The 26,434-nt window shown below is 39.4% G+C and overlaps 1 protein-coding gene across 1 annotated transcript in view; it reads right to left on the reverse strand.

The window, feature by feature from the left end:
* Positions 1-26,434, reverse strand: part of LOC150075778 (cardioacceleratory peptide receptor-like) — a 56,744-nt gene that overhangs the window by 10,407 nt on the left and 19,903 nt on the right. Inside the window, exons 2-3 of the mRNA XM_090387136.1 lie at positions 7,220-7,355; positions 2,532-2,635 (exon numbers count right to left, since the gene is read on the reverse strand). Coding sequence (XP_090243262.1) covers positions 2,532-2,635; positions 7,220-7,355 — 240 coding nt within the window. The remainder of the gene's footprint in view (positions 1-2,531; positions 2,636-7,219; positions 7,356-26,434) is intronic.

The raw sequence follows: 26,434 nt of genomic DNA on the forward strand, positions 1-26,434 counted from the left end.
TTCACACCTGTAACCTTTAATTACAGTTTTAAATGAGGACTGAAATTACCACTAGAGTGGTAAATGATATCACCGATGATACTTGAACAGCAAAGTGAGAAGAAAATGAAGTCCAATTATAGCATTTATACGTCCGATGCGATCTATTTTTGCAAAGGCAAGAAACGTATTCTTCATTCATCCCATTAAGAAATCGTAATGCTTGCCAGACGGACGTCTGTGGGTGCTCTTTTTACACGGGGAGTACCCGGAAGCAGCTAATTTGCCTGTCTCAAGGAGTCGCCTTGCCGTGATAAAGTACTTTTTAATTAGAGATTGGCCACGCCGTTACAACTGTCTGTCTCGGTACTTGGATGATCAATAAAATCTATTACGCAGGGTGTGGAGAAAGAAACATTGTCGGTTAAGGAGTTTTTCCTTATTCTAAGCTAAATTTTCTACAACGGTATTATTTTCATAAAAATATTATTCGGTAGAAAAGTATCTTTCCATGTTTCTATCTTGAGCCTTACAGTTCGGGAATTTTTTGTATCCCCCACCCAAAATATTAGAAAACTGAATCTTACTATCTTGTAGGTCCATCTGGACGTTGAGATCTTATTGTTAAGTGTGCTAACGGTATTTATGACATTAAGAACATTTTAGGGATGAGGATGCCAGAAGTTTATCTAATTATAACAGGAAGCTAAGTGATTTTGTGGTGATCAAAAGGAAAGTGGAAGAGCAATTGTTGAAGCTAAATGCAATAAAGGCATCTGGGGTGAATGGGATCCAATTATATTGAGAGAGGCATCAAAGGAGGTAACACAGGAACCGGATGCAAAAAATAATTTTGATAATTTTGATACTGTTGCACATAAAAGACTGCTGTACAAACTGGTGCAATGTGGCATTAAGGGTAAGTTACCGCTATGGATGAAGGGATGGTTAAGTGGAAGAAGATAGAGTGGTTATCAGTGGGCACTGGTGGACTAATGCTATTAGCCGAGTCCTCCAGGTTTCAGTGGTGGGTCCATTGTTATTTTCTGTGTTTATTAATGATATTGATGAAGGTACATCAGGCTTAATGTCTCAGTCTACAGATGATACCAAAAAGTTGGCAGAGTGGTTAAGACAATAATCAGGGTGTGCTACTGTAATGAGATCTACAAAAATTAGGCAGATGGGATGAGAATTGGCAATTGAAGTTCAACATTGGCAATTGTTGAAGCTAAATGCAATAAAGGCATCTGGGGTGAATGGGATCCAATTATATTGAGAGAGGCATCAAAGGAGGTAACACAGGAACCGGATGCAAAAAATAATTTTGATAATTTTGATACTGTTGCACATAAAAGACTGCTGTACAAACTGGTGCAATGTGGCATTAAGGGTAAGTTACCGCTATGGATGAAGGGATGGTTAAGTGGAAGAAGATAGAGTGGTTATCAGTGGGCACTGGTGGACTAATGCTATTAGCCGAGTCCTCCAGGTTTCAGTGGTGGGTCCATTGTTATTTTCTGTGTTTATTAATGATATTGATGAAGGTACATCAGGCTTAATGTCTCAGTCTACAGATGATACCAAAAAGTTGGCAGAGTGGTTAAGACAATAATCAGGGTGTGCTACTGTAATGAGATCTACAAAAATTAGGCAGATGGGATGAGAATTGGCAATTGAAGTTCAACATTGGCAAATGCAAGGTACTGTATATGGGTAGCAGCAATCCCAAAATAAGGTACCAAATGCGTGGCACCACACTCGGGTAGTGGAGAATAAAAAAGACTTGGGGTAATTGGGTAGTTAGACATGAGCTTGTTGGAACAGTGCAGACAAGCAGCTGGGATAGCTCATTGGGTTTTGTCAATGATATACAGGAGTTCTGCCCATAGGGATAAGAAGGTTGATTAGCCCGTTCTATAAGGAAATGGTTAGGCCACATCGTGAGTACTGCATACAAGTCTGGATGCCTCTTTTCAGGAAAGATGTAGAACTGTTGAAACGATTTCAGATAATGGAAACGAAATTGGTGAAGGTTTGAAAGGGTGCGTTTACCAAGAAAGAATTCCGTTCTGCAAATTGTATCAACTTGGAGGACATGGAACTGCGTGGAGAGTTGATTGAGATGTTTAAGGGATTGACGAAGCTCAATGCTGATGGGATCTTTCCTGTTACTCAAACTGCACACATGATAGAGCATAAATTCAAAGTGAGGAAGGATGGTTTTCAGGAAAGATGCGCGAAAATTTTGCCTTCAGCCGGGGAGGGGTGGTCCATTGCTGGAACATACTTCCATTTGTTGTTCAGCGAATAAATTCAAGGAAGAACTGGAAAAAACTATTGGTGGGATGGAGAAATGATCCGAGATTTGTTTTTGGCTGATGCTGCATTGCCACTACTAATACTAACATCTTGTTTTTTTTTTCTTAGTACATTATTGAAAGAAACTATGGAATGTCGGGATTTCCTTTAACTTCTCTGTGCTGCGTATATTCCAACCAGAAAAAGAATCGATTCGTTAAAAACATGCTGATTAACAGTGCGGTACTCACCTGGAAGTATTTAACCATTTTGCAAACTATGTTTCCTCCATAAAAAGCCACAGTAGATCTCCAGATAATGTCTGTGAGCACACTTATAAGTCCAACGGAAAGATCTGAAAGTAGAGCGCGCGTAATTAATGATGGCATAAAATTCAATACAAAGCAGACTTTTAATGTCCGCTCTTCACAGACTTAATTGCTTACAACACTTCATATGTTTGCATAAATGTTCGGAGACTGTTATTACGCTCGTGGCTATTCACTCCAATAATCTCCCTCCCATTTTTTTCTCCCGTTAATTTATTTCGGAAGCCCCTCCACGACTTTTTTCTTCTAACTGAACGAGGAAATCATTTGAAGGAAGTTGCTGTTACCGATTTTCTCATTTAAACGCGATTGTGCAATGCTAATGTTACTAGGAAGCCGTTAGGATCACCTGTTTTGTATTTTAATGATGATTGCGCGGTTCTTCTATTGATCCTTCACTTTACTTTTATTCACGATTACGTTCTCTCGATTCTTTCGTTCCGAGATAATTATTAGGGCAAGTACGGAAGTATAAATTTGAAATGGAACCAGACTGCAATTTTGGCAAAGAGACTCCAAAGAAATTTCCCAATTTATAACATTCAGATGGAATACATAAAAAGAGAATATGGCATTATGGGTACCGATTTTTTTGAAAGTTATCTTTTCCACATCTTGGTGAAATCTTTCCATTGCAGGGTTCGGGAGGTGGGTTCGTCTCTTTTAAGAATTAAGGCTTCCTTAGACTAAAATGGTATCACCGTTCTCTAATCCTTTCCTATTCCAATACCTTCTGAAAGGATTGTGTCTTTACAGTGAAGGAAATTTTATGTTCACTAATGGGGCCCATAATAGGTAGGGTCCTCCAATTCGCACGAAACTTTTATTTTCCTTTCTAACCTTTGACTTCCATCTTTACTTCCACCTCATGAATTATTAAGTTACTCGAGGGAAAGTACGACAGCACTCATCTATCCTTTTTTATTCCTCTCTTGCTTCACTTTACTCATAACCCCATGCATATTGTCCTACGATTCATATCTGGACATCTGTGTATTCACAAGCACATTGCGTTTTCCATGGAATATTCCCTTCGCCAGCTTTTTTTGCACCCAACGTCCTAATCATCTCAGAAATTCTCTATTTGATTGAGATCAGAGCACTGGGCAAGATAGTTCAACTTGCCGACCCTCATTCCTCAAACTGACCATTCACAGTGCAAACACACAGTACCTGTATCCTGTTGATACAGGTATGAGCCTCCCCTGATGTGCTGCTACAATGTAACTATTGTCCAGGAGGTCCAGATCCAACTCAGCATTTACGATTTTTCCCAAAGCAACAAATGGTCCCAGGCCAAAGCATGAAAAATAGACCGTACCATGAAAAATACACCATCACGCTGCCTCGTCATGAAGTTACAATGTAGCAGGCATCTTTCTCTGGGAGTCCGCCACACTCAGGCACAACTATCAGACTGGTAGAATATGTATTGTGACTGGTCACGCCAAAGCACAGCTTTCCATTAGTCTACAGTCCAAGAATGGTAAGCTTACATCATGATAGATGGCTTCTGACATTAGTCATGTGATTAGTGTCTTTTGAAATACGGAAATGGAACGTGCCCGGGCTATAAAGACGGCCTCGACACGTATTCACCCTCCTTCGAAGATGGTATTAACGAAAAGCCCCATCAGGCTTCAGGACATCATCTCCCTTTATGCCAACAATGACTCCCCATGCAAGGATTTAGAACAAAAAGCTGGACTTTTTCCTTCGTCCTCCTTCCATATAATTGCAATTTCAACACCTACTGATTTACACCTCTCCCGGATGCAGCTGTCCCTGAAGACAACCCCAGGTATTTTTCTACCTTAAATAAAATATATAATATTCTTAAATTTAATATTCCTTTAAAATTTCCAAAAATACCCTTTTCAAAAAATCCACAAAGTTTATTTTAAATACATAATGAGATCTGCGATCTCATTATGGAAAAATGATGATAAAAATGATGTCCGATTTTACGAAAATTAGCAGGTCTCGACTACTCAAGTTGTCTGATGGTTTGGATGGTTTGAGCAAGCTCAAGTCTGATGAGATTCTACACCGGAAATGTGCCTTTTATCCGGTGGGTGGTTGACTGCTGGAACAAACTTCCATCTGCCGTTATCTCTCTGTTACCTGGCAGTGGTGTAATAGCACCACTTTGCTTACTGGGAGGCTTGAAGTGGTGAAACCCATGTTTAGTTTCCAGAGCAAAGATCCGGCAACCCCACATCTCTTCAGTCATGCGGTTTAGTAGATGTCTTTGGAAGTCATTCTTTCTTACATTTCGTAGATCTTTGGAGGCCAATCTTTCTTACATTTCGAGGGTGCAACTCTAAAACTGTTTCGTAGGCCGGCCGCTAGATAGTTCACCGGGCCAAACCTAATAAGCGATAAACTCAACATCCTTGGAATTACAGATGATCCATTATGCCACTGTGGCCAACCTGAAAGCTAGGACAACCTCATGTACCGATGTACATGAGGTGGTCCTAGCTTTCAGGTTGGCTCTAAGGTGCCAACTGATGACTAAGATCCATACCTGCAGCTCAATCAAGAGCTCCACATACTTTCTGATGAAAGGGAATTTTTTGCCTTCACAAGATTTGCACAAGAACTCTTTGAAAGGAGAAAAACTTTCCCGCATAACTAAGGTCCCTCTGGCGAAAAGTGACACACCCAAACATGAAGACCATATGAAATATTCTCACAGAGTCGACTGACCAAACCTTGACCTATCTGAACTTGACTCATACAACCAGAACGAACCTTACTCTGGACAGTGACTGTTGCCCCCCTCAGACACGGTATGAATGGATTAACTTCCAACAAGATAACTGAAAGGCGATTTGTCAATGCACCCTGGCGCTGACACTTTCATCTCCCTTCCCCTCATTTCGCCTGGTGGAGCCTGCAGGTCTGATGGCCTCATTTTAGGAAGGATGTAGATCTACTGGAACGAGTGCAGAGAAGCACAATGAAATTAGTGAGAGGCATAAGAGTCCTCTTACCTGGAAAGGCTTAATTTCTACCAATTGCACTCACTGAAGACAAAACATCTGCGAGGTGATCTCATTAAGTTGTATAAGGCTTTGAATGGATTGACCAAGCTGTTGACGTTCTTCCTCTTGCTCAAACTACACACTTGAGGGGATATAAACTCAAATTCAGAAAGGACAGTTGCAGGATAGATGTGTGGAAGTTTAACTTCAACCAGCGGATGGTTAATTGTTGGAGTATCCTTCAATCTGTCGTTGTGGAAGTTGATAGCTTGAAGAAATTCAAGGAGGAATTGGATAAGGGGGTAGAGAGCTGATGTGTTAAATATATTTTTTAAAATGAATTCTGAGAAAAGTTATTAGAACCATTTTATCATCAAATTAAGGATTAAAATATTCTTGTTATTCCATTTAAAGAATCTAAACTTTTCCTTTAAATAAAAATCATCTCATTTAAAAACCCAACTTTATAGAGCGTAATGAGCAGGAAGTATTTGGCGAGTTTTTAGAGTTATATGGAAAATTGCACTTTCTTTGGTCGCCTTCATCATCATCATTAGCCATTTTCAATCCATTGCAGGATGAAGGCCTCTCCAGCAACTTTCCAGTTCCTTCTGTTTTGTGCAATGGCCATCCATTTGCTACTCACGAACTCACGAATTTCATCTGTCCATCTCCGTCGTTGTCTTCCAGGTTTTCTTCTAGCCCCTCTTGGGTACCATTCTGTTATTTTCTTAGTCCATCTGTCATCTTATCTTCGCGCTATGCGTCCTGTCCAAGACCATTTTAGTTCTTTAGTTTTGATAAGAATATCCTTTACTTGAGTTTGCTGCCTAATCCATGTGTTTCTCTTCTTGGTCGCCTTTAGCAACAGGCAATTTATCACAACTGTCATGCAAACCTCATCAGGTATTTAGACCTTCGTTTTCATCAGAATGGTGGGCCTTTCTTGTGTCTACAACAAAAGCAGATTGTAAAGAAATAGATATAAACGCTGGGCTTACTGCTAGTGGATGCTACGTTTGTTCGATAGATACCTTTGCAGTTACCTCACTCCAAGATGGCGCCTTTCTGCCCACATATTTGCATTAAAATTCTTCCTTGCAACCGTCCTCTCCAGTCTTTCATTTTAATATTTTGCTTTTATGATCTCGACGCTTTTATCAGCTAAACCCCAACTCCCAACAGCGTATTCTTTGTTGAAGCCGAAGCACTTCTGGATTTTCTTAAGCGATTCTTCATTGAAGATGGTCCACAACTGTCGGTTTTTGTGTGGTAAGTCTGAATATTTGAAGTAAATGATCACCGAGAGGAACCCTCTGAGGAATTGTTAAAATAATTCTGATATGTTTGCTTATTCATAAGATGGGAATAGTTCTTATACGCGCGGTATCTTAGTATATTTTCTTTGTAGGCGTTTCTTTAGTCTTTCGAGCGTGGAAAGTTGGTTGCATCTCAGTCCAATGGATTTCTATCGATCGATGAAGCTAATCGCAATTTTTCTCTTTAATCTCGCATTAATTTTCTTTTACTCTGCGTACCGCGCTGGGATGCGTTCATACCTAAGATATTCATGACAGAGAGGTTTAGTTATTGAAAAAAAAAGTGGGATACTTTACTTACCTGCTACAGCTAACTGCATGATGAAAAAATTCATCCGGGACTTCCGGTTTTTCGAGTACATCAAAGCTGCTATCACCGAGCTGTTTCCAAGCACGATCATGGAGAAAAGTACTGACAAGAAGATCAGCTGCTCTGTCTGGTAAGAAAACATTTACTTAAAAAAATAATAATGGTTAAAGTTGTTTGCTGAAAGAAGTATTATATAAGACTGATAAAAAAAAGAATAAACATCTGACAGAATAAACTGCTGTGGGAAGGGCTGACGTCTTGTGCAACGTGCTAGATGTATATATAGGTGCAGTGTACGGGTAAAGCATAGTGTTTGGGTTGGGGCGTTCTCACCGGGCCTGTGCACAACGTTTTTGCTTACTGGTCATGGCTCCATAAATGCCAAACTCACTTCATTCAACATCGCAGAGGATCCAATATGTACCTTCAGGGGACTTGAGAGCTGGCAGCACCTTGTCTATGACTACCAGCTGTATGAGGACCTCCGCTATATTCTCGTTTCCAAGGTCAGATATAATCCAAAGAATCAAGAATCTCATCTTCTAGAATCTGAGGAGGAATACAGTGTCCTCTCCTGCTTTGCAAGATTTGCTGAATTAGTTGTAAAGTTGAGAAAGATTTGCGGGTTTCTCTTAGAGAGGTGATACAGGAGATCGGTTCTGACAACTTCGAGGTAGAGGGGCAAGGCACCCGCCAGGATCTGGAGGGCGTGAGTGCTCACCGTGCAGCAGGCACGGGAGTTGACGAGCAGCATGGGGCGATGGATGGCTTGAAGTATCCTTTTGTTGGTATCATTGGCAGCTTTGGTATACCAAATTCCGGAGGCGTATGATATTATCGGAGCGAAGGCTGCTTTGAAGAATAAAGATAAAGGTCTTCCGGATGAGCCCCACCCACGACGGGAGACCCTGGCAACCAGGACTGCACAATTTCGTATCTTTTTTCTAAGGTATTTCAGATGAGGTTGGAATGAATAGGTTGTGTCAAAGATAATTCCCAGGTACTTTAATTCTGTTAAAAACTTGATGGTTGTTCCATTGATTCTGATCAAGGGCGGTCTTCTGATGTTAAGTTTGCCTTCGAGAGGAAAGAATTGGTTTTAGTCGGGAATATATGAAGATTGCTGTCTGTGGACTCTGACCATCGTTTTGAAGCAAGTATCATGTTGGACATACAGATTGAACAGCGATATGTGATTCGTTATTCTGTCACACGAGGCTTAAATGCATCGGAAACAGTTAAAGAGATGAAAAGCGTATGGTAATGAGTGTCTTGGTAGGATGGCCATATTCTGGTGTGACAAATTTCGGTGTGAAGTGATTTCTCCTTCAAGACAATGCCAAGCCCCATACGGCTAATATTGTACAGGCAGTGATCACGCCCATTGGTGACGAGGTTCTGCCACATCCCCTTTAATTACCGATCCCCTTGTCATTTCTTCCACATCTGTGGAAAGCTCTGAAAGGCAAGCGTTTCGCGTGTGGCACAACGATGCTGGCAGAGCCACAACGGAAGCTATTCGCAGTCTTTTCGAAAACTGACTTGCAAGAAGCGTTTAATGCGTGGGTGACGAAAGCGTGTAAAGTTCAGGAGAGAGTATTTCGAGGAGAAATCCACAGAAGATTTAGATGATGACAATTAAGATAAGATCTTGCACCAGTCCGAGAAATTAAATAATCACCTTTGGTATACTGGCACAAATTGCACAACTAACTGAGCCGTGATGAATTACAAACTGGAAGAAATATCGGAAAGTACAAAGGGACTCGTGATACAATAATCTCCAACTCAAAGACCAACTTTCTTAACTGCTCTCTTTGTATTTTGTTAACAAATTCATAAGATGTATGGGAAGATGTTGGTTAAAAACGTTTTGGTAGAAACAACTGTAAAGATATTTCTGTGGAACGGTAAACTAATTATTCAATAACAAAGTTAGACGACGTACAGGGAAATGGTTGGATAATTTTTAATCAATTGGAAAAAAGTTCGAGCCTATTTTAGAATCATTGAACAAACATAAAAAACCTTACAGGTTTTTTATGTTTGTCCAATGATTCTAAACGCAAGCCACTGTTGCTGCTACGCTACCTGATGCGTAGTTATTTCGAAATGACTCATGACTGAAGTCACTTCAAGAGATTCGTTTTGCCTGTCACTGATGTACCCGTACCCAAGTTGAGTGTGGATACTCAGCTCCACACACTGACGTCAAACACTTTTGGAACGGCAGTATACATTTGTAACATTTTTGCTCTTTGTAAGCGTCTTTCAGGATATTTACTGAAGATCTGATAGCCTAGTGGCTCTCACATTTCTGTTTGCTGCGCTTGTTCGATCGTTATGTAAATGAAGCGTCCATAAAAGTATATTAAGGCCATCCTACGCCGTTAACTTTGATTTGCATTTTCGCATCATTTGGGTTTCAAACAGAAAACTCGAGAGAGAGAGTCCATCTGTAGGCCATCAATGAGGTTGATATGTAAAGCAACGGATGCCGCTATACAAAGGTAAACACCCTTTGTCAACTAGCAACTCATCACCCGCTTGGGAAACCTCCTTAACTTGTCCTCTCATGCAACGCGGTCATCGGAATTCTGTCCCCGATCCTCATTTACACCACCGGTAATAAAAATTCGCCCCTGTACAAAAAAAGCCAAATCAGAAAAGATGATTTAGTGCTCCTGCTAGGCAGTAGATGTTGCAGAGATTGCAGTATTTTTATGGTCTTCATTGTACGCTTTTTGAGAATAAGATTTTTTCTTAAAGTCATTACTTTCTGCAGTAATTTGAAAGTAATTTCGGTAGCGAGTTGCCCTCGGCGTTTCTGTAACGCGTCAACCTCTCAGGTTGTAGTAATTAGATTCAAAAAGGTAGCTCTGCCTTCGTGGAAAGCCCGGTAAATTTTACGATGCACGTGCCATCTCCGGGTCCCCTCCCCCCTCGTAACTGCGTGTTCATGTTGAGGTTGACCGTAATTTTTGCTGCCCTGATTCGCGCTACTTGAGATCAATTATTTTTTATTAGCGGATCCCAGACGTGGCTGCCTGCGTTACCCTGTAGCTATTCCTAACCCCTCCCATGGCTGGCACATGTCACCCCACCCCACTCTTCGAGATGTCTTCTCTGTTGACTTAGCAGCTCAATTAAAAGCGTCTCTGTTATGAAGATGGAATACGAAAGCATTTAGGGAAACATTTCGCTAGTTTGCTTTTGTAAAAGCAATTAAGATGAAAGAGGCAACAAGGCACCGTCCCTGCAGTCTTTTTAAACTATTTTTCGATTGATAGTTAATGGAATAAACATGTACAGGACGCCGGAGAATTTTTAGGAGCATTTTGCGATAAAGTAGTTTAAAAAAATACACTAAGTTGCCACTTTATTAGGTACATCTACCTAAATGCGAGTAAGTCCCATTCTTCGCCTCCCCGAGTCTTCAGGGAAGCCTGGATTTATCGTGGCAAAAACTTAATGAGGTATCGAAAGTGTGCCCAAGTTGACTCAACTGCTTCCCACAGTTGTTACAAGCTGGATAGGTGCGGCCTCTACTACGCAACAAGAGCTCGTTCCATCTTGTCCAACAGATGCACGATTAGATTGAGATCTGTAGACTGAGAACCCCACCGCAGTAAGCTGAATTGACCGTCTTGTTCCTGGAATCAGAATTATCCTGCTAAAAGAACTCATTCGCAGATGGATGCACTGCACCATGAAGTGCTGCATTTGGTCAAAAGCAATTTCCAGAGAGCCTGTAGCGTACAAATATTTTTCTATTGATATGAAAGGCCCTAATATGCGCCTCAAAAACATTCTCTGCGCTATTAGCCTGCATCGTTGATATTGAATAAAGATTTCCAGTTCTTTGGCCAGTGAAATCGGAATGGGTCTATCGACGAAACTGAATTGAAGAGGATCGCCTCCAAGTGGATCCAAAATGGAAAGTAGAAGCATAACAAGTTAGCCATTAACAATTACCACAACTGAAGTAGATTTTAAAAAATATATACAGTATATGTATTTTATTTTTTGCATTGTGTATGATAGACCCATTAAATTTAGCACGTGGGAACTCTACATACTTAATAAATTCCGTTTGCTGGCATAAGAATGGGTGGATTGCAGCCGCAAGGAGGAGCCCGACTAGAACTGCGCCTTGAAGGACACCAACACTAACTTTTCTTGTGAAATATTTCTTATTCACGGTCAGGTGAAGGACTCTGGTCGTTAGAAGCAACTTTAAGAATTATAGAATATTGCCTTTGATCTGATCCTTCCTCACACAACTGAAGGAGTGGATGGACGTAAATGCAGTCGAATGAGGACTGGATATCTAGGTAAAAAATTGCTATCTCAGCCCAACTTGTAGAGCCTCCAGAATGGTGTTGGTGGTTGCTAATGGTGGAGCTACGTTTCCATGCATATTATGGAGAATCAATTGGTAGAACCTGATTGGTTAAGATGGTAGAAGGCACTTCTCCTTAACTTTGAGGATACATGAGGCTCTGATTATTTGTCTGAATTGTGTAACTCAGGTCGCCCCTTGTGATTTGGGAAATTGGTCTACTATATATTGGTTCCAGGCTGTTGGGAATCTTTGAGTGGTGAGGATACCATTTAGGATTCCTGGTTAGTTATTGTAGTAGGTTTTAGGAGCATCAGCGACTAGGGCCATATTGCTCCGTGTATATTGTCTGCAAATTGCGTGTGTTCTGTGGTCCATTTTCTGTTTTGCTGGATGAAAAACCCGGGATTCTTGGAGTGCATCTATAATGTAAACAATTACGCTCTTTAGAAAAAATTGTGCATCCAGTATACCCATCATATCCAGTATATGACGTTAGGGGATGTCATTGACGGCATGGATTAGCTCTCTTTTTGATATGATGATGGATTTGTGGGTATCTCGCTAACAACTGTTGTGTAAACTTTGGCTTATATCTTGTGATGTAGTCAATGGGTTAAGTGTTTGGGGAAGTCATCCTGGCAATTGCGCAGGCTAGTGTATATTCATAAGGCCGACTGACAAATGAAAGTAAATGAAATAGGCATTTAATTTAACATCATAATCCTTAACAATTCAATCATAATTCTGGAATTCAAACAATACTCCTCATAGAACTGGTTCCCACCTTGTGATTTCTATCTTTTGAGGCAGCTAAAAGAACACTTTGTAATCGAGAAATTGATGTCAAACGAAGGTATTAAAATGTAGCCCTAAGTGGTCGACATCAACAGAAAGATTTCTTTGTTACTGGAACAAGGAAACTCCTAGATGTTCTGAAAGGTGAAGTCTGTCGATTAAAAGAAAAAACAATAATTGAATCCAGGTGAAATATATGAGCTCCGGCATAATATTTAGCTTACATTTTAATTGGGTTTTCAAATACCCTATATCTCTGCCTCAGAAATAAATAAAGAATGTACGTAATGCGTTTCAACCTCTGAAGATAGCTGAAAAACGGTAATGCACGTAGCGAGTTTCATTTCAAGCAAATTCGACTTTTTTCCCCCTTAAGTTAATTGGATTTTTCAATTTTCTACGATTAATAGATGTGAAAAGTAAATAACTAATTAATTTTTACCGATTAATTACCATTTAATTTGATAATACATAAAAATAATTCTTTTCACTTCGCTGCCCGTATTCACTCAACTTTTTGCTATGTATCTCATTTATTTCCTTCTGGATTTTAATAAAAACTGAAATGGTACGAGATTTCATTTCGCGGATATTCTAGAATTCACAGAATAAACAGTGCCACATATAATTCGAGATATTAATAAAAATTCCACGCATCTTCCCAAGATTAATAAATTAAAATTCATTATTTATGTATTTAGTTAACTGATAACAAACAACGAAAGCGATTGTTCTTCCAAAAAGCGAACACTTTTCTGATTCTGATTTTAAGACGCATTTATCTAAAACTCAGGAAAATGTGGAATCACTTTGCAGTCTGTTAGGTGTGTGAGAGTTTTGGAAGGAACAGCAGATCCACGCGTTATCTCTTTTAGGATTTGCTTTGCTCACAAGTTCCGTCTTGCGAACAAACACGTTGACAGTATTTCCAATGGACGAACACGACAGAGGGATTAGACACGCCATGCTTTTGAAACAAGAATTCCCTCAACGGCTCGGAATAGATATCCGAGAGAGAGAAGAAGAAATTCCTCGCTTCTGACAGCTGCGCGCAGTACGATACTTTTATAAATAAAAAAAAGAAAAAATGGCGAAACCCAGCTTTGCTTTTAACAAAATTTTTCGAAAGACCAGAGCAATAGAAAGCGATATTAGTGCAGATGAACGCACTTTCTACCAAAGTGTGCAAAGCCTGAACAACTCTCTCTTTCTCTCTATCTCTCTCTCTGACTGAAAAACACAAATTCCATTTATTTTTTCCATCAATAGATAAAATCGAATCCGAACTGCTTTCCTTGTAGAAGAGATATTTTACGTTTCCAGTAGAAACCACTCTTAAATGTTTCTTTTCGTTATAAAGAACTTCTTCTATTACAAACTGCCCTCCTAAAAGGTAAGATTTTAATTCTGAGAAAGAGAGAGATTCCTTTTTTTTTTTTTTTCTAAACAGGACATTGTTCTTATTGACTTAAAGAATGTGTTCTGCTGTGCAAATTACCTTGGCTTTCACTCCTGTGTAGCCAGTAAAATTGGCGACAAGAACTGAGCCTCTTTTATAGGGCACTAATGTTTTTGCGCGTGCAGTGATATTCCGTTGCCAGTAGCAACCAGCCGCAACTGTATTCGTTCCTACGAGCGAACCGAACGAGGTACCTTCCTTACTGCCCGTCGGCACACTTCAAGAAATGTCAAAAAAGATAAATAAAGAAAAGAAAATAAGAAAATAAACCCCTTTACGTACCAAACGTAGCGAGGTAATGCGCATGTGCAGTATCGACACGTGCGGGCCTAGACAAACTGACGGATGTTTTTGTTTTTCTAACATAAAAAAAAAAATGACGCTCTTGCTGTTCTTCCAGTCAAATTACACTAGCCAATTCGATTTTTATCTCCAAGAACTTGAATGCTGTTTTCAACCAACTTTTCTGCGTAGATTTCGAAAATCGCCATGATGGTTTCTCATCACGTCATACACTGGTGTGCAAAATTTAAGGAGCAGTCAGGTTTTCATCTGTAACTTCTCATAGGAGTGGCCTGGATATGGAGGAAGCATACCAAAAGAACCTCGTGAGGTACAGAAATGATGAAGGAAACAACATCGACACAACAACGGAAACAAAGAGGGACTTTATTCAAAAATGGCAACATAGCACTGGCTGCCATGATACAGATGCATCACTTCCAAAGATAGAACAAAGGGAAGAGGTGGTCCTCAGTAGGAGGTATGACCACCCCTAATGTCGATGCATCGCCTGTCCATATTTAGAACAATGTTGTTGAAAAGTTCTTGCGGTAACATCGTCCATTCCTCTGTCAGCGCCATCTTCAGCTGGTGACCATTTTCAGGTGGGTGTGGACGTGCCGCTAGGCGTCTCCCATGAGCGTCCCAGATATGTTCGATGGGATTTAGATCAATAGAACGGGCAGGTCAGTCCATACGAACAATGTCCTCACTTTCCAAAAGCATATCAACAGTTGCAGTGCGATGGGGTGTGAGGTTATCATCCATAAACACGAACTCGGGGCCAATGGCACCTCGGAACAGACGCACATGGAGAAGGATTATCTTAGTACAGTAGCGGGCACCGGTTATATTACCGCCTTCCAGTATCTGGAGTTGTGTAGGTCCATCCAAGATAACGCCTCCCCAGACGTGAACACCTCCACCGCCATATCGATCCCTTTCAGTGATGTTTGCGGGGTGATACCGTGTGCCAACCTCTCGCCAGATTAGCTGACGTCCACAATCTCTGCTGAGACTGAATCTACTTTCATCAGTAAAGAGTACCTTAAGTAAAGATTTTGCGGTTGTACCCTTTTTAAATAGCGTTGGTCTTTAAGTTTTGTATGCCAGTGTAGTTATTAAATGTAGAGGGAGTTACGTCACACCAAAATATGGGCATAATCCAGCCAGTAATGCAGGCCGTTCTGATTTATTTTAACAGATATAAGCTAATTTTCTTAATTTGAGCAATCGATTGTGGCATCGGTTTTCTTGTGAGAAACGTAATCCGACTTCTACCTATGGTTCTTAGGTTCAAATCCCGATGCAACAATTTACAGTTTGAAGAGAGCACATAGCGTTTTTGTTGAGGATTTTTGTAGGCTGTGCCAAGGTTTTCCAAGTATTAACTGGTCGTGACATGGTCAGGATTGGAAATGTATCCTCCAAAGAGCAGTGGGAAATACAATAATGATCAAGTTCAAGTTGAGGATTCCCCGGAAGCCACCACTTCACAAGGTGCCGACCAGGGCTCCCACTCCTGGGTTTTTCCACCCAGATCTGGGTTTTTTGATTGTCATCTGGGTTGATAGGTTTTTTTCACAAAAATATCTCATTATCTGGGTTTTTTTCGGTAATTTTTAATTTTAAGTCAAATTTTATTTTTATTTCTTGTAAATACAATAAAATTTAATACATTTAATAACAGTTTACAATTTTCTTAATTTTATATTCTAACAATACTGATCATAATTTGTAATATCTCAAGTGCTTGTACAAAATACTACAAATGTAAAAGGATTTCAAAGTTTTTGCAGGGTTCTACACTATGAAATTACGCTTACATGTTCATACATGTTCGTGTTACTAACATGTATGCGCAGCCTATTGAGCAGGCGGAAGGCGGTCTTTACTGCACAGTCTTTCGTGATCGTTCGTGGTATTATTGCATTATTTGGTGTGATTTTTACATTTATGCGTGTACTACATACAGTGATATAATAAATTTAAATTGTAGTGACTATTTATATTTTATGTTAATGGATTAGTGATTTATTTTTTATTTTATAGAACATTTTAAATAAGATAACTGCTAATTAGCCATACCCACAAATTGCCCACAATGTCTGAAACTTGTTCCCCACAGAGAAAGATGAGTAAACGGTGGTATACTCAAAATTTTAGAAATGAATGGTTAGAAGATCCGGAATTAAAGGATCGGTTGAAAGAAGACAGTAATGAAAAAGGTGCGTCTTACTGTATTTGTTGTGAAATGAAATTAAAGAATGCCAATAAATCGATGTTACTAGCGCATAAAAATACAGTTAAACATAAAAAAAGTGCAAATATTGCTAAGACAAGTTCAACATTAGACACGTTCTTCACAAAACATAAACCTACGGAGAATGAAGAAGTAGCAAAGGCAGAGTTAACAATTGCTGCACTCATTTCTGAGCATAATATTCCATTTGCGCAATGTGATCACCTTATAGAAGCATGTAAGAAAGAATTTCATGATAGCAATATTGCAAAACAAGTTCAGATGAAGGCGACTAAAGTCTCTTATCTTATACAAGATGGCATAGCCTATCATGAAAAAATATACATTTCTAACATATGCAGAAACAACAAGTTTTCAATGATAATAGATGAAAGTACAGATTTATCTTTATCGCAAGTTCTAGCTGTTGTTGTTAGATATTTTGATATTCAAAAACTTGATGTTGTAGATGTGTTACTTGACACTGCTTGTGTCGAAAATGGTACTTTAGAAGGGCTTTATCAAGCTGTAAAAGATCTTTTCATAGAAAAAAACATTCAAATAAGTAACCTCGTTGGCTTTGATAGTGATAATTGTGCCACTATGATGGGTACTAAGAGTGGGTTCCAGTCATTGCTAAAAAAGGATGTACCATCAGTATTTATAATGGGATGTGTTTGCCATTCTTTTGCATTATGTGCTAGTCATTCAGTCAAGGTACTACCATCATATCTAGAAATATTTATAAAAGATATCTCTTGTTATTTTTCCCGTAGTAGTAAAAGATTAAACGAGTTCAAAATGATTCAAGATGTTGTAGATACTGCTAAGCATAAAATCCCCAATTAGCACAAACACGTTGGTTATCCTGTGGCAATGTAATAAAAATTATTATTGATCAGTGGGATGCGTTAGTTCTTTATTTTCAGTATCAATCAAAAATTGACAAAATCGATGTGCAGGGAATGTGCAGGGAATATTTACAATACTATGATCAAAATATTCCCTGTACATTTATTAAAAAAATAAATGTGCAGGGAATATTTACAATACTATGATCACCAAAGGAACTAAGCATATGTTGTTGTTTTTAGGATATGTACTGGAGAAAATAAACTGCCTGAATATTGAATTTCAATCCGAGCATTTCGGATTACACTTACTTCATTCAATGGTTTCAATTGAGTATAAAAAATATTCTTAGTTTTTTCATAAAAGAAGTCATTACTTCATGCAAGCTGGTTGAAATTGATCCAAGCAATGCAATAAATCATAAGCCTCTGAATAAAATATATTTGGGAGGCCGTTGTATGGCCTTATTAAATTCAACACCACTTGGTGAGAGTGAAAGCAGGTTTAAAAATGATTGTTTAAAATTTCTTGTCGAACTTTGTATGGAAATCAGAAAAAGATTTCCTCTAAATGATGATGGAATTATCGCCAGTCTCAATGTTCTTGATCCAGCAGTGATACATGATCGTGCCAATTCGCCATCCTCAATTTTCCATTTAGCAATGCAGTTCCCTCACCTTGTTTCTGAAGACAAACTAGATCTTCTAGATGATGAATGGAGATCATTTCGTTTAAATCAAGATTTGGATTTCTCTTACAAAACCATCCCTGAGTTTTGGTATCTGTTACGTAATGTAAAAGATGGCTTTAATAATTCTAAATATGAGATTTTATCTAACTTTATGACCAGTCTAACTATTTTACCTCACTCTTCGGCAAGCGTAGAAAGAATCTTCTCCCAAGTAAACCATATAAAAACAAAAGCCACAAACTCCCTTAAACCAGAAACTGTGAAAAATCGACTAATGGCAAAACAGGCGATAAATAGATCTAATCAAAATTGCTATACATGGAAACCTAAATCAGAATTGGTAAAAGAAGTCATACAAGGAACTTGTCATAAAAGATACGAAGAACGTTTGAAAAAAATGAAAGCACTTCAAAAAATAAATGTGGAGGGAACTGAATGGGATGAAAATTCTGATTACAATTAAATAAAAGATATTTTTGCATGGTAAGTTTTATCTTATTTGTTGCTATACTATATGATGAAAACTAGGTTTTTTTTGGGTTTATTTAAGTTGCAATCTAAGGTTTTTTAAAATTTGTGAGTGGGAGCCCTGGTGCCGACTATCAGCCAGTAAGTTCAGGTAGTGAGGTACACTTAATCAAACAAGTTGAGTTGAATTATTTTGTTCGAGTCTTAAAGTTCCCGAAAGAACAAGGTGAACTGTTAGGTTCTAGACTACAGCAGTGGAATATACTCGCTGCAGGAACAAAGATTTCAATGTTTCGAAAAAGACATGAAAAGTTTTCGAAATATTTTGGTACGGAGGACAGTATGTGTTTTTGCAAAGGCATTACTGGAATTCTGAAAGAACTAGATCTCGTGCATAAGTCAGATGAATGGCATTTGTTCATAGATGCCTTAAAATTAAGTGCCGTGCGACACAAGAACATTTTATTGTGAAACATTGGGACAAGCGGGACGAGTTCATACCAGGACAGTAATGTAAAATATATTCCTTTGGTGCAATCAAACAAAGTGGAAGGAAAACTTTCGAACATTTGTAGAACCCCAAATTAGAAAATTCCTGAAAGACGATGTGTTTGAAACCCAATTAAAGGAGGTTGAATTGGCAGCTTGGAGATAATTTAAGGCGGTAGTAGATGGTTTTTTGGGTAATAGGAAAGAAGAAGAAAACCATGAATTGTTGGTGCCTAATTTACTCGAGTGCTACAAAAACATTGGTTGTCGAATGTCGTTGAAAATTCATTTTCTTCATTCCCATCTCGAATTTTTTGAGACTTCCTTTAGTGCAATCAAATAAAATTGTTGTTCCATCTCTGCACATCAAACTTGGATTAATGAAAAATCCAGTTAAAGGAGGTCCAGTTAATAATGACCATCGAGGGAATCACATATTTTCGTTGCAGAGGTATGAAAAAACTATTTTTGGTTGGCTAGGGTTATTATTTCGTTTACTGCTTGCCCCCAGATGAGGCAGAATTCCAAACTTTCTGCTGAATTTCAGGTATAGAACATTAATGGGGTAGGTATGTGCATTAGACGGGAGGATTAACAGATTAAAGATTAGAAACTGCATTTTCCGAGAACCTAAAAGGTAGGTCCACTATGTCTGTATTATGACGGTACGAAAGCATCGTCAGAGTTATTAGCAACCCCATCTAACACGCCGACAGGGCTATCGGAGTCCATTAAAGCGATTAAGGAGGAGATGAAGTAAGAAATCTTGTTGAAATATGTCAACAAGGTAAGACACTAGCATTCCTCTTAATGGCTCATTAAACTGAATTCAAGATAATGGCCGACGGTCATTTGCCTCATCGGCAGAAATCTCATAACATCGATCGAAAGCAGCCCATAAATGACAGAGGGGACGAGCCTTGTGGCGAATAAATAAGAGGGTCCTGTGTGGTAGATGCAATTACGATATTAAGAAAAAACAGGTATACGTCAAGCTGAGAGGTTATTTCTGGGTTCTTATGCCCTGGGCGGTTGCTATTATTCGTCCGGACAATTAGCCGATTGAAACATGACGCAAGACGATGGCATTTTTATTAAGAATCCCATAAATGACAGAAAATTAATATACCCTTACCGAACATCAAGCTGGATTAGTAGCCACTAATCTCGTGCATACTTAAAACCCATAAACAACCGGACCATCTTCGAAAAATTGAAAAAAGACAAAGCATCGCGATGAATTTTGAATTTTTAAACCAATAAATTCGGGTTTTGGCACGTGCACGTTAATAGAAAGAAGAAATTAGTGAAGCAACAAAAAAGGATATTAAAAAACTCGATCGCGGTATGCTGGAAGATTAGTGGAATTCTAAGCACAATGGCGCATCAAAGTAGGTCACACCTGCTTTGACAGGGGATTGCTCAATGCCGCGAAAGCACTTTTTAATATTCACGGGGAAGTTCAGGTGGCTGTCGGGGACAATGGTGTACGCTTCCGAAGAGAAATGACGAGGGTTGACACGACATCAACGAATAAAAGAAGTCCGCGCAACTTCTGCAGTGCCGAAGAGCAAAAATAGAAGTACCACACATTTTTAGATCTACACGAATATTCTGGACATCCCAACATGTCGCCTTTTGTTTTCGCGTCGATAATTTATTTATTTATTGACATTCCTTCTGTTATTTTTAGGGGTACTGTACATCTTTAAAAAATAAACTAATACTAAAGATCTATCGGGGCTAATCGTGGTAAGATTCGTACTTTGTGGAACACGTGCCTGGGTTGCTCCTTCCACATCGAGTTAATGTCACTAATCGTCGCCCTGATCGATCGAGGTGCTTCCTTTTCAATTAAGATTCCTTTCGGTTAAAAGTCCCTATTTATCCATCTAGTGAAGGGTGAGTTTCCTCCTCGCAGTCAACACGCATGCGGACAAAGAGCGATAACTTTTCTCACGAAGATCTCTTTAATTAAAACTGAGTCCACGCGTGAGTGAGAAAATGCCCGACATTTTCTTTTTGCTCTTTAAAACTTTAATTAGAGGTTAGTACTTCGAAATGAACTGTCGGGAGGGTAAAGTAATCACTGATCTACCTATTAATATTATTGTCCCTCGGCCTAGTTTACAGGTTTAAGGGTCCCCAATAACTTTCTCGGGAAATTTTCTTTTTCTGAATACAGGAAAATTAAAAAGAATATAAAAGAAATTCAGCCCTAACTTTTAGCCTACTTTTAACTGAACTTTTTACTTTGTATCCTACTTTTCATTAATATTTTAGCCTACTCTTGACTAATAACTTTTCTTTTAATTAATAATGTCCCGTTAAGAAATTTAATTAAATATAAGCGTTCTTTTAATTAATCTCTTAGCCACTCTTGATTAACATATTGCTTATTTTAATTTATAATTAATAATAATTTGATCAACTTTTAACATCATTTAGACAAAACTTTCAGGTGTGACCAAACACTACTCAGACTTCCTCTAGTCATGGGCAGATTAGAAGCAGCGAGAATATACGCCAACTGATTGGATCTCATAAATCTCAAAAGGTATGGCTCATACTGCATATAGAGAGATACCGGAACTGTGCTCTAGAGACCAAACATGGTTTTCTCTATTTCAAACCTTCAATGGACAAAGTTGTGGTATTGAACCGTTTAGCTAAACGGTTCAATACCACACCTGTGTGGTCACCTCCAGCATATTACTCTGTACTTTTGAATATGAGGTGAAAGCCTGTGGGTTTTTAACAGATCTACGAGCGTGAAGGTGAAGAAGAATAATTGTTGCAGACTGATGGAATTTGTCGAACTTTGACGCAGTTCACTCATAAGTGGAACCTGAATATCAGTTCCATCAGCGTTTAGATTTCGAAGTGGTAGTCCAAGCTATTTAACTACTGGAAAATTTTCTTTGTTTATTAATTTACGTTTCCACTTTAGAACATCCTTCCTTCCTTCTTTCTCGTGTGTCCAGCGTGATAGTGTAGTGGTTTCGACGTGTCACTTGCTTGGAGAGAGAGATCTGGGTTCGAATCTCTTGGGAGATTGGAAGGAGTGTTAAAGGCCTCTTCCTATATATATAAGAATAGCTTTTATAAACGTTTCTTTTATCTTTCTTCATATTGGTGAACTAATATCATTCAAATGAACATACGTTGCTGGATTGCGATAAATTATAAACGTTGCGTCTCTTTGTACCACATCCATTGTTCTACTAATTACTGAGCCTTCACTGTACGAGCGGTTCAGCAATACGTATTTCGTTCTGGTGGGGTAAATGAAACTCGTCTGGCAGGAGAAGACTAGTTTTTCATACACGAGGAAGCTTATCACATGCTGAAGACAATTTTCTATGCGAAGAAATCTAGATAACGGTGGGCTGTGGGATCACCATCAAATTTTATGACATTGCGAATCATTAGCCAACATCTAATTGGATCTCGATGGTAGTTTTTGCTCTCCGGAACTTATGTAATGTTCGGCAGGGTAGAGCTTTGGCGCGAAGGTCAAAATCTAATTTCGTTGGATATTTTCATCACTAAAGAGCTAATATAAGAAGAGGCTTCGTCCAAATCCCGATCGATTTCATTATTTTTGTCTAATTCGTCACGAAAGGTCAGATGAGAAGTTACGCAAAAGTTCCAGATAGGACGCTGATGGAATATGCTGCTCGCGTCTTCCAGTAAGCCCTTCTTTCGTCATTATTAGTGCGCTTCGATAGAACACGGGTTGATAGGAAATTAGATTTTCGCTCGGATAGCAATTGCGGGGCATACGGCGGCAAACAATCGCAAAAAAAGTCGCTTCGCGGAGGATAGACAGAAGGGTGTGCGCGGGCTTGTCTCTCCATCTCTCTTTTTGTGTTAATATTTTCCAATTAGAGCCCCGATTTAGAGAATAAGTCAAACTGTACAGATTACAAGTAGCCAAAACTTAAAGAAATGCTTGGTGAATAATCTTTGTTAGATCTCGGAATGCTGCCTACGAATAGTTGGAAAGTATTTGGGTTAAACTTACAGAAACGAAAGCGTTTAAAAAGCTTCATTCTTAATTAAGTATAATAACAATTTGTCTAGTTCTTTCTTAAATTTATTCAAACCATCCCCTTCCACAACAACAAACAGAAGTTTGTGTCCCAAAAATTAACTACCATCTGGTTGAAAGCCAACTTCCGTACTTCTAGTCTACAACCATCCTTCATCAATTTGAATTTATGTTTCGTCATGTGTGTAGTCTGAGCGAGAGGAAGAATTCCATCACCATTGAGTGTGTTCAATCTTTTAAAGCCTCAAACACCTTAATCAGATTACCGTGTAGGTGCCTCGACTCCAGAGTCTGCAACTTCCAGAAGTGAAACCTTTCTTGGTGAGCGCACCCTATTGTTCCCTTCAGCAACTCGATGCCCTTTACTGCACCCTTTCCAACAGAACCACATCGTTCCTAAAATTAGGCTTCCATGTATGGAGTACTCAAGGTGTAGTCTGACCATTGCCTTATATAAGGGGATAATCGCCTTCTTGTCTCTGCTAGCAAAATTCCTGTATATCATTGACAAAACCCCCATGACCTGTCCTGCCATCCTGTTTACACTACTAGAGAAGTTCATATCTGACTGCACGATTAACCCCAGGTCTTTTTTTGCATTTTCCACTAACTGAGTTTAGTATCACATAGTTGGTACTAATGTGGGTTACTGCTACCCATACGAAGTACCTTGCATTTTTCAATGTTAAACTTCAACTTTCTCAGCCCGTCTGCCTAATTTTTCTAGAGTTTGTTTCAGTAGCTTACTTTGATTAACTACGCTTCCAACCTTTCTTTCATTTCAAACTTCTTAAATATTAAGCCTGATATACCTTCATCAATATCATTAATAAACATACAGTAGAAAACAACAATCGGTACAGCACTGAACTTTAAGGGACTTCACTAGTAACCTTACTCCATGAAGAATGCATTGATTATTCTCTGTCTTCTTCCTCTCAACCATCGTTTATCCATAGCAGCAACTGGCCCAATTTTTACAACAGTTTTTTTTTATTTTATTTGAATTCTTGTCTAGCTGGTTCTGCATTATTTCTTTAACCTGCAACTCCATTATTTTCCCCGTGAGGGACGTTAAGTTAACAGTTCTGTAATCACTCATGTCACCCTTTGATATCCCTTTGTGAATTGGGAATACATTCGCGCATTTCAAGACCATAGGAAACTTCCCTGAATCCAAAGATCTCTGTCATAATTTTGGCTGTATTTGCTTACCTCTTTTGCTGTCTTGCGCTTAATATTATTGGATAGATTCCCTGCACCCAAAAGGTCTTTTTAATGCGCAGCTTTCTCAGTTATCACAAAATCATTTAGCTCTTTTCAGCTTTTGATAAACTTCTGGCCTCCCCTTCCCTAAAGAATTCGTGATGTGTGAATGGAGATGTAAATACCTATTCAGTTTGTCAGAAAACCTGAGGTGGATCATTGGCAGTTGAACTATCGATATGAAGTGGACCAATGTAATTCTTCAAGTTTTCTTAGTTCGCATGGCGTGGGATGCTGACACTGACTGTTTGGCTGGTCCAGGTCAGTGTGGATCACTTCATTCAGAGAGGCGACCTACAACCATAGGGATCCCTTTATTTATGCCCTTTCTCTCTCCACCCTAGTTGGATTCTCTGCCATCCCTGCCCCCAAATTCAGTGGTTCCTACCCAACCTTTCGCCTGGTGGCTGATACCACCACATCTTTTCAATCTTCCGCTAGGGTGAGGTTGGGCTTCCTTCTCCCTCAGGGGTCCCCACTGTCAGCCCCTTTCTTTCAGGCGGGCACTACTGCCTCCCTCTTTCATCCCACACTCATATCATCTCCCTTGCGCTCATTTCCTTTCCTTTCTTTCTTTTTTTTTTTCTTGTGACTTTCCTGATAAGCTTAGGCAACACCAGGATTCGCCCCGCCAGAGTCTATTTCTCCCTGCTGACCCAGTCTGACTCTTCGGGGCGAAGGACTGTAACTAAGAAAACGGATAAACAACAAACCAACACAACCCAACACTAACCTTGCATATTTCTGGCCTTTACAGAGTTGGGGGAACCCCTCGGTGCCACTTGACATGAAAACATTATACACTGTGTCCTTTCTGTACAGAGATAGATGAAACGTATAAATAAAGGATAATAATTACTCTATTTAAGGATGCAGACAACCCCCACTTGGCTCGTCAAAATAGAAAGTATCACTAGCTATTTGGGGTTAGACTGCCATTCACCTCATGTCTGTCGTCTTGAATAAACTGTTTAGTAGTTCTTACTGGCGTGGCCTCTGACTTATTATCATATATGAGACGACTGGGGCAATGCAGGCATAAGCTACAGAATACCCCTATGTCTGGAGATCTTCCTTGCTGGTCCAGGCATTCCTAGGACCAAGATGTCAGTTTTTTCCATGTGTCTGGATGCTGCTGATGCCCGACTGGGCGTGGAATACTGCCACCCATTCTCGAGGGTGTGGGATATCGACGTCCAAGTGGCAACCTCGTGGGCTTTATTTCCCTCTCTACTAGGGGAGATGGCTTCCCGTATCCCCCTTCTCTATCTACTCCTTTTCAAATCCCTACGGTAGATTATTCCACCTACATCCACCTCCTTACTTCTACTTCTTCCCCTACCCCCGCTCTATTCCCCCACCTTTCACTACTATGGGGATCCCTTTCCGCATATCTTTACACCCTCCCCAAAGGTGGACTCCCAAATCCCACTTTCGTCTGGTGGCTATCCCACTGTCGCTTATTAACTCCTCCCCTCTGGGGCAGGATGGGCTTCCTATTATCTGTTGACACTAATTGCTGCAAAAGGATTCTGAATTCTTTTTTGGCCAGTTACTTCTACGAACTAATACTTTTATAAAATCTTGATAATAGTAAGCTTTTTTTTCTGCAAATGGCATAGATCTCTCAAGAGTAGCATGATCTGTCAACACAAAGTTCCTCGATTTGTACAATAACAAATGAAAACAGTTTTTGTATTAGAAAACAACAAAAACAACAGGTTTGGTTGTTTATGAAAGATTTTAAAAATAATATAAGCGCAGAGATTTCTGTCATAATTATGTGAACATCTTAGAGACACCGCAGAAAAAGGAAGGAAATTTTGTTATTATCAAATGCAGAGACATTGTTTTCAAACCGAACTCCAGTGGTCTCGCTTTGTTCTTCTAGAACACTATAAGAAAAGATGGACCTAATTCGCAATGCAATTGGTTGTCAATGTTTATACTCGTAAATCATGTCCAAAGGAAACTGCGGGCGATGTAATCCATCCTTGCCACAGACAGGGTACACATCGATCATGGAAGCCAAGAGATTTACCACCAGATTCTGAGGGGCTGACCGAACGATGCTGCTGAGAGTGATAAAGGACTGGCCACTCGTGTTACGTCAGGTTGATGTTCCCGATGTCCGATCACAGGGGAAAGGAAACGGGGGCGGGGATTTCGCGCTGCAGTTGCCAATATGTTGCGCAACACTCATTAATGCATGGTGAAGAAACAGAAGGCATAAGTGGGTAAATATCGAAGGTCAGTAGGCGGG

This window comes from Mastigoproctus giganteus, chromosome 13, assembly GCF_048544385.1.
Source record: "Mastigoproctus giganteus isolate SK-2022 chromosome 13, ASM4854438v1, whole genome shotgun sequence".
Taxonomy (NCBI): domain Eukaryota; kingdom Metazoa; phylum Arthropoda; class Arachnida; order Uropygi; family Thelyphonidae; genus Mastigoproctus; species Mastigoproctus giganteus.